Source organism: Malaclemys terrapin, chromosome 3 (genome assembly GCF_027887155.1).
Source record: "Malaclemys terrapin pileata isolate rMalTer1 chromosome 3, rMalTer1.hap1, whole genome shotgun sequence".
NCBI classification, from domain to species: Eukaryota; Metazoa; Chordata; order Testudines; family Emydidae; genus Malaclemys; species Malaclemys terrapin.
This window is the reverse complement of record NC_071507.1, coordinates 27,376,861-27,391,726: the sequence shown is the minus strand read 5'-3', so window position 1 is coordinate 27,391,726 and position 14,866 is coordinate 27,376,861. Positions and strand designations below refer to the sequence as shown.

At 39.6% G+C, this 14,866-nt stretch overlaps 1 protein-coding gene across 5 annotated transcripts in view; it reads right to left on the bottom strand.

Moving 5' to 3' along the window:
* Positions 1-1,364: 1,364 nt before the first annotated feature.
* The window catches only part of FOXN2 (forkhead box N2), a 125,621-nt gene continuing 112,119 nt past the window's right edge, over positions 1,365-14,866 (bottom strand). For 3 of the 5 annotated variants that reach the window (XM_054023849.1, XM_054023850.1, XM_054023851.1), the window contains 3 exons: positions 12,951-13,015; positions 6,298-6,366; positions 1,365-5,718 (listed from right to left, as the gene is read on the bottom strand). In XM_054023849.1, the coding sequence (XP_053879824.1) occupies positions 5,201-5,718; positions 6,298-6,366; positions 12,951-13,015 (652 nt within the window). In that variant the 3' untranslated portion in view covers positions 1,365-5,200. The remainder of the gene's footprint in view (positions 5,719-6,297; positions 6,367-12,950; positions 13,016-14,866) is intronic. The other 2 variants (XM_054023852.1, XR_008444483.1) reach the window with 2 other exon arrangements.

The window sequence follows — 14,866 nt, the reverse complement described above, 5'->3', positions numbered from 1 at the left end:
AATGGAAATTTCACATTTATTAGCATAGTTCAAAAATAAAACAATTCTAATAAAAAAGCAAGCTAGTCTCTTGTAGATTAAAGGGGGAAATATTAAAATAGAGTAAGTTACGTTAATACATTAGCAACTTTGAGTTCATCTTGTGGTATGAAGCACTGTCTTAGGATAAAGATGGAACATGCAGTAAGACATTCAATTAGGGAGAGGGAACAGGGCATGGATCAACAGGGTTGAATGCATATTTGAGAAGCTTGGTTATGGGTGCAGGCAACTCTTTGGACCCCACCCTGCACCCCACCCTATTTACAAAACACACCCCTGCTGTCAGGCAGAATAAGAGTCCATGTTTAATTTTAGTAAGGAGTCGGAGTCCAAAGGAGTATGTGGTTTGGGGCAGCAGGAAGGAGAAAAAGGAGTGAGCTACTGCATATTGCTTTGCACAAGGCCCCATGAAAAGCAGGGCATGCCAGAGTTTGAACATCATCATATTGAAAGAAAAATTAGATAAAACTGGAAAAGTACAAAACAAAAATCACAAACCCAGAGGGGGATACAATTCAATGACCCTTGGAGAAACTGCATTGTTTTATTAAGCAATAATGTATCTTCCAAGCACTCAATGGCAGCTCTGTGGGTAACTAGTTTAGCCAACTGGGGATATTCCATTATTTCATAATTGTGTGGATCATCTGATTGCTACTATCTGCAAATATTTTTAAAATTAAGTAAATATTTGAAACAAATACCTTGTGTATAAAAGCAAAACATACACCTCATGAGCAAGGCATAGCAGTAGAGAAGGGAAAGGGATGAAGTGATACTCAGAAATTGCAGTGACCAGTGACCTCAAAATAGTCTTAAATTCCAGAATTTAGGGGTGAAATTCTGGTCTCAAAGTCAAATAGCAATATTCTCATCATCTTCAACTGGGCCAGGATTTCTCCCCAGGAGTGGATTCTTCCATTTTATGAACTTAGAAAAAAATAGAGGGGGTGGGGCTCAAGATGTTAGCGTCATGTCATTTTCATCTATAGTTCAGAAGTGGTCCAATTATCAAGGAAGAGTTAGACAGACAGTGGATGTTTTGACAGAGTTCACTTGTGGTACAACTTATGAGAGTGACTTTCATAATTAAACAGAGACCTAGACTGAATTACAAAGATTTTTTTTTAAATGGGCCAATCCTGTGAGGCAGTGACTTGAATGGGAGTCAAGGGCACTCAGCCCCTCATGAGAGCAGGCCCTGTATCTCTGTGGAAAAATAGATAATACTGGGCTGCTTCCCATTCTTAATGCTGTTTATTTGTATATAAGCCCCTTCAATCACATGCATGAAAAATGTGCAGAAAATGAACAGTCATAAATGTTATAAAACAAAGTTTATTCTGCAATGTTTTATATTGAATTGCATCTCTTTGGTAAAAATAAACTTTATAAACATTTTAATTAACAGAGGTTAGAATACAAAAAACTAAACTTCTGTAAATTGTCTTTAAAATGGGTAAAGGACTGAACTAGGGCTGTGGGGGTGGGTTAGGATTGGTCATCTACTGGCAGAATTATTCTAAATAAACCCAAGACATTTCTTATGCTACATTAGAAAACAAGCTAAAGGGAGTATTTTAAAAACAACTCCAGTTGCTTTGATCAGAAAGCATTCTTACAATTTCACTTTTAAATAAATAGTTACAATGAATTGGCAATTATAAAATGTCTTATATCACTATATGATGGCAACATAATACTTTAAATTATGCACTTAGTTTGAAGAAATGTACATTTATAAAACAGTCTTGATAATGGCACTGGCAGATGTGAAGAATGTGCTTTAAAATAATGGCAGGTGCAACATTTAAAATACTCTACTTTTTCTTTCAATAAATATTTTGACTACACCATTATTAACATGTATGAATGCTTTGCTTTAACCAAAGCTTTCACTTTTTAGCCTAACAAAGAAGTTGAATGACTTGCAACTTCCATTTTTAAAGTTGGATTTTAAAACATTTGCTGTGATTTTCACAGAAGCAATAATTTAGTACTGGAATTTGAAAGACTGATTCAGCTTTTTATAGTATTCACATCAGTATTTAATAGGATAGCCTCCCTGGTAAACAGGTCTCACACTTCTTCATTTTAATTAAGAATTGCAAGTGACATTAACACTTTCAACAGCTGCTAAAATATGCCATTTGGTATGAACTCTTTATAGAATGTCACTGAAAAAGCAGTTAGAACACCCTTCAATTTATACTATATACACCATGGTCTAACTCAGACCCCAAGGTGTGTAAGTGAAAGGATATGAAACTATCTCAGGTGAATATAAAAGAAGGGTAATCCACAACAGAATAGGATGACATTCACATCCTCTGCAGCGGGAGGTGTTGAGATCTGAGAAGCAAGAGATTGCTGGAGGACACCACAGCCCTTCTGTCTGCTGGAACAGAGCACTGAGATTAATACAGGGACATGCAGGAATGCGGTCAGTGGGTGAGTAAAGTAAAGAGCCATCTGCCTTTACACTTGGTGGGGAGTGCAGCACTGACTGTAGCAATGGGTGCAAAGCAGTTGTACAAGTGTCCTGTGCCCTACTACCGCTTGCTCAGAAAGGAGGATTCCAATTCCCCATCTCTCTCATTCATTTAGGTTTTATGTGAAAGGTGCAAATTGCACCCTTAACTTTGTTAATTACAGAATGATTTTAGTGCTCTGTCTTTGTATATGGAGACTAAAATGCATTATAAATCTATCTCCCAATTCTGACACCCTCACTCATACTGAGTAGCACAACTGATTCCAGTGTAAAAGTGGTACAATCAGGCCCCATTTAGTATGGAATCTTTATTTTGAAAACATTGATTCTGTTGGGAAATGAAGGATAAGATTTGAACAGGTTAACATTCTTGCCAAGGCAAACTGCAAGAAAATGAGTATGAATACAAATTCAAATACTGGAAAATTTAGGGAGTGATCCACCTTCTTTCCTTTAAGGTTAACAGAAAGGCTGTGATTGACTTTATCTGGAGCTTAATACAACACTTATTCCATAGTGCTGAATTTAAAAAAATTGAGATATACAAAACTTAAATGAATTTTAAAGTGATATTAATGATGCTTCTCCATAGTTGAATCATTATTTTTATATTGCTATAATAATAAATTACTTTTACATTGCTATACTGAACATGTTTTGTATCACTATTAAAAAGTATATTGGCAAACACTAGTGAAAGAAATGTCAAGCATCAACATGTACATCTCAGTATTAAGAAATCCCATGTTTGTAATTAAAATTAATGGTTTTTTTTTCATTTGTTTGTTTTTCAATTGTGAGAGAATTAATTTCACCCATTATCTGTTCAATAACAGATATGGTCAGCTAATTCACTGCTCGAGATATCTAAGAAAGATGCAAATATGATGCAAAATGGAGCACATTTGTATACCATTTTTTCCTCAGTATAGGTGGACGGGTGTGTGTGTGTGCACAGTCACAGTGCCAGAGAGACAGATTTCTTTTTTTCCTTTTTACTTTTATGCTTAAAACTAAAAATGGAGCCCTCTTAAAGCCACTGGATTTAAATACCAAAGAAACGCTATGTAGATGCTTGAATATCTTGGGGCCTGATCCAAAGCCCATTAAGTCAATGGGAGTATCTCCATTATCTTCAACAAGCACTGGAGCAGAACCTTAGAACAGTAGGCCTTCAGCAGCATGGCTGTATGAATACTTAAACTGGAAGGGATAATTATATGGGCAGGATACATGGAGAAACTGACAAATAAGAAAACACCGAACTCTAAGAGCTTTGTATCCAAGTGGCCAGAAAAACATTATCCCATTAGTAACAGTTTAGCTTCATTTCTTTTTGTTGAATCCAGCATTGTTCTGAACAACCAAACACTGGACACGGTTTCATATATGGGCATACAGTATTTGATTCTAATTCTAAGCCATCTTGCCCAACACTTATTGAAAGCAGCAGCTTAACGTATGAGCTAAGCAGATTCATGGCACATCACACTGCCTCTCAAACACAGGCAAAATGACCTCTTAAGTTTTATATTATGCTGAAACATACTTAAAGCATTCTTATACTTACAGTACTGTTAAACTTATTCTAACATGTCTGTGTACCCATTTTTCACAAAATATTAAAAAAATCGCCACCATCTACATTAAGAGTTAAGCAGTCAAATTGAGCTTTTTAAAAAAATCCATTACACTCGATTACTATAACATTCTTGTCCGCAAGATGTTTGGGTTATAAAGATTATTATTGCAAAGGTGATGAATTTTAAGGAGCTTCACCCCCAAATATGAAGAGACTACCATGAGTCACAGTGTATGCCCTAAGAATGCCATGCTATTGGACATACACTGTAGTTCAAAGGAAGCTAAAATGGTACATATAGCATGAAGCAGCAGCACAGTAATCAGTAGACTTAGACCAAAGTTGCGGTAGCCGATATTAAAACGCACAAAGTGTAGTTAGAAATTAATGTAATTAACTCAGTTTTCCTAATCTTAAAGGAAACTATTATATTATGCTTTTCTTAAACATGACCCAAAGTTCTTTCCAGCAGTCATTTACATTTAGCCATCTAGAATCTCCACTTCATTTGTGGACTCAGACAGCATGAACTTTGTGTTTTTAACAAGTATTTTTTACACATGAAAAACAAAACAAAAACAGCAAAAACCTTTAGCTAACAGCTAATGTGTATTCAATAGTTGGTGAAAATGGTACGTGGCACATGTACAGTGGCAGCTTCTTACTGTTTGCTATACCAGTGAAAGTCATTTGTGTCTTGGGGAGGGAGACGGGGAAATTGTGTCCCCTCACATAGGGTGAAATTCACTATGTGGAGTAGGCCTGCTCAGGGGTAAATTTCACACATGCATCTGAACCTATGCATCCCCCTGTAAATGGTCAAATATTCAATCACTGGTCATCAAAAAGTATACAGTTAGATTTTCACATGTCATGCATCTCTCCTAATCTGAAAAGATTAAATAAAACATTTTCTAAGCAATGATTTGAAAATAAAAGGCCAAACTATAATTAGCATCAAAAAAATAAAAAAAACAAGTCCTCTTATGGCTTTGATCTTCCTTGTGAAGGGTAAAAGTAGAAGAGTATTGCCACACTTAAAAAAAAAATATATATGTATATATTCACACTAACAAGCATTACTATTTTTTCCTCTGCTTTTGACTTTGGGTCTTTGCAGTACTTATTAGGGAACCCAAGCATGTGCTGATTCCAGCCAGGTGGAGCAGAGACCCAGCTGCTTCTTTCAGCTCCTCATCAATTTCTTGACATAACTCCTTGAGAGCTTTCTTGCTAGGCTGACTTTTGTCAGAGGTATCTACACAAGATTGTGATGCATAGCCACTGTCTCCAAGAGGGTCGTCTTCATAGTCAATGTCCGTATCCACTTCACTATGAAAACCTTCACTGCCATCGCTTCCTGCATGGCTGGTCTTGGAGATAAATTCATACACCTCATCAACAGAGGACAAGGAAGACATGCTGGACCTAGATGCACAACATTGTGAAGTCATGCTGCTAGCACTGTAATTGTGATCCTCCTTTGGATCAATATTAGTGGCTGCAGAATGATTTTCTTGCAGGTTTATGGAACTGTGATGATTAAATGCACTGCCATAACTCCTCTTCTTGGGCATCTTGAGAGGTTGGGCCTTCTCACCTATTGAAAGCAAAGATGTATAAGTAAGCAAAATAGCTCAAACTAAAATCTGCCATCCCAGTCTGTCAGACTGATGTGCAAAGGTAAGATTTTTAAACTGAGTATTTAGTTTACATAAGGTGTGATGGATCCATCATTTAATGAACACTGAATACTAGAAGATCTTGATATTCAGCAAATCCTGAATACGAATAGTAGTGGTAGAGACGCGGGCTAGAAGTATAGTGTCTCCAACTACGGAGTGGCAGAAGGCAACCAGACTAACGGGAGAAAGCAGAAATGGGGTCCCTGTAAAACTGGGGAATGTTGGCAGAAGAGGCTGAATATGCAGGATGGCCACCCTACTGCCTCCAAACCATTTATAAGCTAGCCACAGAGTTTCTCAACAACGGGTCCGTGGACTGGCACCAGTCCCTGAGATCTCCCTGATACAGTGTAGGAAGGCAGCAAGCCAGTCACTGCTATTAAAAAGGTTGAGAAACACTGAGCTAGAGCATACCTCACTTCTGAAATTTTCAGCTATAATTTTTTTAGCTTTCAGTTAAGGAAAAAACAATGCATAAAACTGTTTATGCTTACAGTCTAAAATCCCTTGTTCAATGGAAGTATTTAACAGCATCATTGCAGTAGCAGCATCAATATCAGAATCTGTAAAAGAGAGGAAGCAAAAAGTTAAGTTTCATTTTGGGGTAGGGTGGAGAACAAGGAATCCTGCTAAAAAGTAACAACAATATGCATTTATAGTTGGACACACAATAAATTGGAATCATGTGTCAAAGAATCCCAAACAGGCATGACTGCTGTATGCTTAAAAATTAGCTTATGAGCATGAGTGAATGTGACTTGATTAGAACTAACTTTGCAGAACAAATCACAGTGTATTTTAGTGGTGATATGAACATTATAATGTACATTTCTAATGTACATTACCAGAGCTGAAGTCAAGGAAGAGTAGCCTCACATTAGGCAGTTTTGTATATGTATGATCAGGCTGCAATGTTATATTTATCTATTAATATTTGCTATTCATAACAATACAAAGAAAAAGATTAGCCATCTGCCACAACAGAGATCTGCCTTAAGCAGCCTTGGAACTTATTCTACAAACATATAGTTTGTAGAATTGGTGCATTAGTTAAATACAGCACTGAGATTCAACATGGATGAATAGCATCTTTATATTAGTGCAATACAAAGAGCTTTCCTTGCAATATCCATCACATTACCCACATGTCAAACGGAACAACAGCCAAGCAGAGAAACAAAAGGAAAAAGTTATAGAACTCTTCAATCTAGGGAGCATGAAAGTATAAATAATAAAGGGGCAATTGAAGACCTAAAAATAATTAGATAAACAGCATTACTTTTACTCAAAATTACACATGTAGCTGTAGAAATTCTATACAGCAGGATGAAATCATCAGTTTCTTGAAGAGCCCAACAACAACACTGGACAGTACTGTAAAACAACTAAAGTTACTAATTGGAATCAGAATCAGCTGGGTTAGCAATTAGCTCTCTGCTCACAATGAAAGAGCTATTGTTATGTTCTCACTAGAGCTACTGAGCACACCTTTTCCTGATGGTGATCCACCTACTCAGGACTACTCCATCTAAAAATAAAAATCAAACTAAATTATGTCTATTTTCTCATCTTGCTCTTTATTTACACCACACTTGTCCAAAAATATGCCTTGCAAATATTTAGTGGAAAAGGTTTCTGTCTGTCCTATTCTAGGCTATTTCAGGGCATCTTAAATGTATTTTAAGCAGAGGAAAGCAATAAATGGGCCTTACAGACATTCTCTCCCTGATCTTTTTTCAGCAGCATAACAGAATCAGACCCACATTTCTCACGTATGGTGCACGGGTCAGACAAAAGGAAAGCACCTGTTTATGGTATGAGGGAACAAGGTGTTCCAAAGGTGGGAACCCCCTATGAAGTAGCGTGGTTGTCTCACAGAGGGAAAATGCATAGTGGGAGTAAGCATGTATGGGGAGTGGTGGACTGAATCGGGGGCAATGCCTGGGAAAGGAACCTTTATGGGGGAGAACAGGCTACCAGCACCCTGCAATCCTGCTGAACAGGGTTGGGGAAGAGAAGAGAAGCTGGCTATTCAGAGTTTTCCCCTGTTAAGCATCTGTTGAAGTTTAAACTGGTGGTACACAGCAGCTCATATGGCTCTTTGTTTTTCCTAACGGCAATACTAATTAATTATTAATTATTATTATTATTATTATTAAATGAATAGCTATCATCCTTAGACATGGGAGCTATATATTTACATTTCAAGAGGAAAATAAACAATCACATTGGGTCAAATTTCTCCTTGACCAGTGATGAAATCAGCTTAATTTTTAGGAAGAACAAAGTCACATTTGGGATCATGTATAGCAATTTGGATAATTACTAGGATGTCTATGCATTTACAAAGCTTTTCTTAGAATTCACTTCACAGAAGGCCGTGAAAAGCCAGCTTAATACTATTTCAGGAAGGGGGGAGACTGAGCTTCTGTTTTCAGTGCTAACTATAGAATATATACATTTTTCACTGTTAAAATGGGAAAATGCTAAAACAAAATCCTTTACAGTCTGCCCTACTGCTCATGAGATTTTTATTCTTTTCCTTTCCAAAATGATGGTTGGCAGCAACACCACCACTGAATTTACAGATCTTATGTAACCAACTGACAAAAAAAGTTGTTAACCATTATTTTGCTCCAATATCTTGATCAGGAAGTGAAATGTTCAGAATTATCACTTGCTGCCACAGACATTTTCTTTTAGCATATAAGTGGTATATAAACACCATTTTGTTAAATGTCAAGGAGTTATAAACATTAATTCAAGACAGAACTACCTGCAAGCATGATTTCTGCGTCTCAGTACCCCAACACAGAACTCATGAGTTGCAGTTCTTTCTTTTGCCTTGTAAACAGCTCTTCAGATCACCACTAATGTATTTTGGCTTCCTCCCTCTTGCTGGAATATACTTTCCCAAATTTATGCTTCCCCAGCACCCTGGCTAAAGAACACACTAAAAGAAGTCTTCAGTCTCAACAACAGCTGCCTCCTAAGACCCAGGGAACACTAATGGCTTGCCTCTTAACAGAGAGGATTTTCTCAACTGTTGTATGATATGCAGAAATTCAATTAGAACTGATACGAATTCTTGATACCTTTGGTGTATCAACTGGAATGACTAAAATCAGAGGTGATGCATTTGACACGGGGTCACATTCCCCTCCTCCCCTGACCCAAAATACATCATCTCCCCATCAACAGTTACTCATCGTCTCTTACTAGCAATCCCAAACTTGTATGGGGCACATCAGCACAGTCATTTAAAAAAAAAGAGAGTGAGATACAGAATTCTATTCTACAGCAACCCTTGGGATACTTAGAACAAACATGTCTATCCTTTATTCCCTAGGGAAAGTGTGCAGAAAAGGCTCACCAGTAGGGTTACCATACTTAACAAATAAAAAAAAAGAGGACCCTCCACAGGGTCCTGGCCTCGCCCATTTCCCACCCCCACCCCAACTCCGCCCCTTCCCCGCCCCCTCCTCCCTCCCACTCCCAGCCACGCGGAAAGGGCTGCCCGAGCGCTACTGGCTTCACGGTTTGCCGGGCAGCCCCCAGACCCTGCGCCCCCGGCCGGCACTTCCCCAGCGCAGCTGGAGCCCGGGAGGGGAAGCGCCTGGGAGGGGGCGCAAGGTCTGGAGGCTGCCCGGCAAACCGTGAAGCCGGTAGCGCTTAGGCTTCGGGCAGCCCCCTTGCCTCCGGACCCTGCGCCCCCAGCCGGGCACTTCCCCTCCCGGGCTCCGGCGGCGCAGGGGCCGGAGGCAAGGGGGCTGCCCGAAGCCCATAGCGCTCGGGCAGCTCGGCTCTTAAACAGAGCTGAAGAGTCAGGGGAGGAGCAGAGCCGCCGCGGGAGGGGAAGTGCCTGGCCGGTATTTTCCCGGACATGTTCGGCTTTTTGGCAATTCCCCCCGGACGGGGGTTTGAGTGCCGAAAAGCCGGACATGTCCGGGAAAAACCGGACGTATGGTAACCCTACTCACCAGCTGTTCAGTAAACAGGCCAGGAAACATCCTAAGACCAGCATCATGGGACAACCAAAAACCTGGTTTGGATGAATGAAATTTAATGCTGCCTGCTGAACAATCCTCAAAAGTCCTGACTAACTTTTCTGGTGGTCTGTGGCTGAAAATTAAAACTAACCTCCCATTTCATTTGCCTAAAGCCCCACATACAGCTGAAGAAATTGATTATTTAATCTGCCTGTCTGCTACATCACTAAATTCCTGCTTAGGTTCTATTAAGTCAGTTGTGCCTCATACTGGAATTTGAGAAGCGCGCATAAGGTTATTCCTATATGGCAAAAAAAAAAAAAAAAAAACAAAACATTTTTTGGCAGCCAGTCAGTTCAAGATCCAGGATAAGTCACCTGACACCCCTTCCCCCTCCAAAACAGCTATCAGCAGAGATCCTCTACAGACACATTTCCTTCTTGCTCAGGACACTAAACCTCTGGTGGAATATGCCTTTTTATTGATCGGTTGTATATTCAACCATATACAACAGGCTCTGTAGGAATCCTAGTTCAGGTACTCGGTATATGGTGGTTTTAGTATATTTCTGGAACGACTGTATAGAATACGATGTTTTGAAATCGGAGGCCGCTTTTCCTATTTAGGGAGAAATGAAGTGCCAAAATTATGCTTGGCCTTAGATGGAGATAAACTAAGGTGAAAGAAGTACCATTTACATATAACAATAACACTACCTTTGAATGTGAAAGCTGGATTGCCCTAATGGCTAATTTTTCTTGGTTGAACATCAGAAAGTCTACAGGATAGGGCTACTGCAAGATCCCAAACCCGTGTTATACTGCACTCATCAAAACCTAGATGGACAGATTAGATAGAACCAGCTGGGATGAGGAAATGGCTACTAGAAAGGCATAATATGCACTTATAGTTAAGTGATATTTCTTTTTTGTCCACGTGGCAAAGAATCCCAAACATACATGACTGTTGTATGACCAAAAATTAATATGTTATATACTGAGGATGAGAGCTACCACTGCAGAACAAATCATAATGTATTTTAGGGATGATAAAATACTTCACTTCAGCATCAAAGAGAGTCTTCTATAAACGACAGGGCTATTGAAGTGCACTGCATACTTGGCGTACATACTGTGTCAGGTGGACACACATTAAGATGTATTAGAGTCAAGACAGTGTGGTTCAGATCAATAACTGAGTATATCAACAGGAAGATTCGGGACTCAGCTAGGACTTGAACAGAGAATTTTCAGATCCAAATACACAACTTAAAATGAATTTCCATTAGCTTTCAGTAGCAGTACAGCTTATATCTTTTCAGCCTTCGAGCCACCAGTGAGTGAAGTTCTCACAACAGCCATAAATCACACAGAAGGATGACTACATTTTGAAGTGTCTTATAGGTGCTATCTGCTCTACAAAAATAAGTATGGTTAAACAAGGGTTGTGAGGCAACATTTTTTTATGTCCTCATGGGAAATGAAAAATATTGTATTACACTGTTGAGCCCTAACAGCAGCTAAACATATTGTTAATCCTTAACAGTGTGCTGATTCAGGCCCTTCCAATCTCTCTCCATTACCCTTTTTGGGGGATGATTTAAAGGTGTATCTATATTATAAGAGCCATTAACTGTAAGGAAGGTTATGTGATCTAATATTTATTTTATTACTAATTCGGTTGGGAAAACAGAACTATAACCTGAATATGGGAGAGTGTTACATATTAGGATGTCTACAGCTCTATCTAGAGCCAATAAATACATCAAAACCTATCTGATCTGGTGACAGGTTCTATGGTACCAATGGAAACAAAGAACAAGACAGTGGAGTAAACTTTTTCTTGAATAAAAGGGATGGTATCCTCCTATGCCCTTGAGGCTGGCTTGAAAATGTAGTGTCACACATGTTCACCATGGTTGACACCCACTTGTCAATGAAGACTGATGCACAATCCTCCCTTTAAAGAAGGGTGGGGGGCAACAACCCCCTTCCCCCAGATATTGCACAGTAAAGGCAGACAGAAAAATCAGCTTCTTGTTAGAATTTGTTTCATCTGAAGGCAAATGAAATTTCCCTTGAAAATAAAATAAAGGAGAAGGGAAGGGCCCTTTGAAAGAAGGACAGCCCGTGTTAAGGAGTGGTGCAGAGATAAATGGCGCGTCTCGAGAAGAGAATCTTTATCATCTGTCACGTCATTAACAGAGCCCTGTACTCTGCGGACTGCCAGGGGGACCATCAAATGTTTTTATTATAAACCATCCTCTGCCCTTACTGGCTGTTGGAGCACAGAAGGCCATGAAGGAGGATTGGCTTCTCAAAGAGTGGAACCCCTTCTCAGCACCAGGATGGTGAAAGACAGACATGCTATATTTTCTCCTTTGCATAACTGCGAGACTCACATCTGGATCCCATAGTATTTTATGGATCTCATGAGTAGACCATAGGAAATTGTAATCCTGCACCTCTGCCTTGTGGGATTGATCCAGGATTGATCCAAATGCAGTTTTTCTCCTCTGAAAGGTAAAAGCTAACATTTTTTGACATTGCAGAGAGATGTGCTGGCCCATGGTGCAATCATAGGGCTCTTCTGGCTATCACGTTAATCATTATGACTTTAGGCATAAATCTTCAGATACTCCTGTTCCTTACAACATAAATAACCAGACTCAGAAGAATTTTTCTCCCACTGTCATAGGGAATAGAAAACAAAGAGAACAGACACGCGGATTTTAATACACATAGCTTTGCAGGATATGGCCATAAGACTAGCCATAAAGCAGGATGTCCTGCACAGAGCATTTATGAGGTGGAATGGCAGTGTTAACCAGGCTACTCTGGATTTACTTACACCATGACATCCTTGTTTCACAGAAGTGCAGCATATGCCCATATCATTCTATGACATTGCACACATTGGTGTAATTACACCAAAGTCTAAACTTTTTTTAAAAAAAAGCTCGTGGTGGATTTACTAAAAGAACAAAATCAGTTTAAACCAAAGACACACTAGGACAACTAAAGAGCACTATTAACTGACTTTTCTGAAAGAGTCTTTGTACACTTTGACAAAAGTCCATCTTCACATTTCAGACTGCAATTTATTCTGAATAGCATTGTGGGAGGGCAAAACATACAGAATATTAATGCCATAATTACCTTTTAGAGACCGGTCATGATTCTGCTTAAGTACTGAGGTTAAGTAATGAGGACAGGATGACCTACTGAAAAGAAAAAAAATTTTACTAAAACCATAAATAGTACTAAATGTAATATACTGTGACTAGATGAAGTGAAGAAATTTTTATACCACAAAAAGTTAAAAGAAAAAAAAGTCATTAAAATAGGAGAGGTAAGCCAAGGAAGCCCCACAATTTCTACTACTTTTGGTAGCTAAATAGTAAGCAAGCCAGTCTGATTACAGAACTATATAGATTTATAATCAGGACTCAAAAAAGCCCATTCACTTTGGGGTGATTAGGAAACTTTGCTTGGCCAGCCATCAACTTGTGCAGATTCTAAGTGTTCATTAAAATTTTTTAAAAAGCTCTAGCCTTTATGGTTGTGAAGAAACTTTCTAAATATGACCTAAGTGTAAATCAGTGCAGTGATGTCCAGAACTCAGGTGCCTCTACTGTTGCTAAGGATTTTGCCAGGCTGTAGCTAAATGAAGACTGTCAAGAGTCCTGTCAGTTTCATTGCTGCTAACCAAAATGTAGTGGTCAATGACAAATTAAGTCAATCTCACTCTGCAGTTGCTAGAGAAAGCTCTGAACAGAAGTAGAAGCAGGCAATGGAACCTTTTACTGGAGAGGAGGATTCAAAACCTGAGGCTAAGGGAGCAGTAAAGCAACACAGATACGTGCCTCTTCCCTTCCCCGCAGCCAGGAGGCTTGGAAGTGGGGCAAAGTAAAGCACTCCCAGGCCACGTCTACACTACCTGCCGGATCGGCAGGTAGTAATCGATCTATTGCGTCTCATTTAGATGCAATAAATCGATCCCCGAATCGACGCCTGTACTCCACCTCGGCAGGAGTAAGCGGAATCAACGGGGGAGCCGCGGCGGTCGACTTGCCGCCATGAGGATGGTCAGGTAAGTCGAACTAAGATACTTTGACTTCAGCTATGCAAATAGCGTAGCTGAAGTTGCGTACCTTAGATCGATTCCCCCCCCCCCAGTGTAGACCAGCCCCCAGACACACTAATAGCCAGAAGACTACAGTGGAAGGAAGGAACAGAGAGACTTCTTTTTCCAAAGGAAATGGGGAGCAGAGGAGAGGGCCTTCAAATGTAATCAGACTCTTAAGCCCCGAAACGGGGTTCAGGGACAGGTGAGGGGAAGTTGGCTTGTCTCCTAGATGTTGCCTTTGGAGACTGTGTGCTCCTCCACCCCCATCTTTTATATTGGTCTCTGAGACACTGAAGACAATGCAGGAAGTGATACACGGTAATATTACAGAAAAGACAAAAATGAGAGAAAAAACAAGGAAGAAAAGGAGGAATAGAAAGAAAGAAAGATATGTAGTAAGCAGGACTGCTTAAGCAGGACTTGACTCATACATTAATTGACAAATTTCACAAGTATTTGTCAAATAAAATCAACAGATACTTTTTTGTATTATCTGACCAGCTCTAAAGCTGGCCATATACTATTCTGTGAATACATTATTCAATACAAACAAGTGAAATTAACCAAGTAGTATATTCAGAAAATATTTTTGATATTCAACCAGCCCTTGTAGTATGTTAAATTTCATTAAAAATGTATACAAAAGAAATTTGATTAGCAATATGTTGCTAATCATGTCCATTCCACAATAGGTGTGCGTGCTCGCCCCGTGCACCGGTGCCGGAAGTTTTTCCTTTAGGAGTACCCATAGGGGAGCACTCCTAGCAACCCTTGGAGTGGCGCCGCTATGGCACGGTACAAGGGGCTCTGCGCACTCCCCCCATCCTCAGTTCCTTCTTGCCAGACAACTCTGACAGCGGGGAAGGAGGGCAGGATGTGCAATGGACATGAGCAACACATCTCGAAGAACACCAGTTACGGAAAAGATAACTGTCTTTTCTTCTTC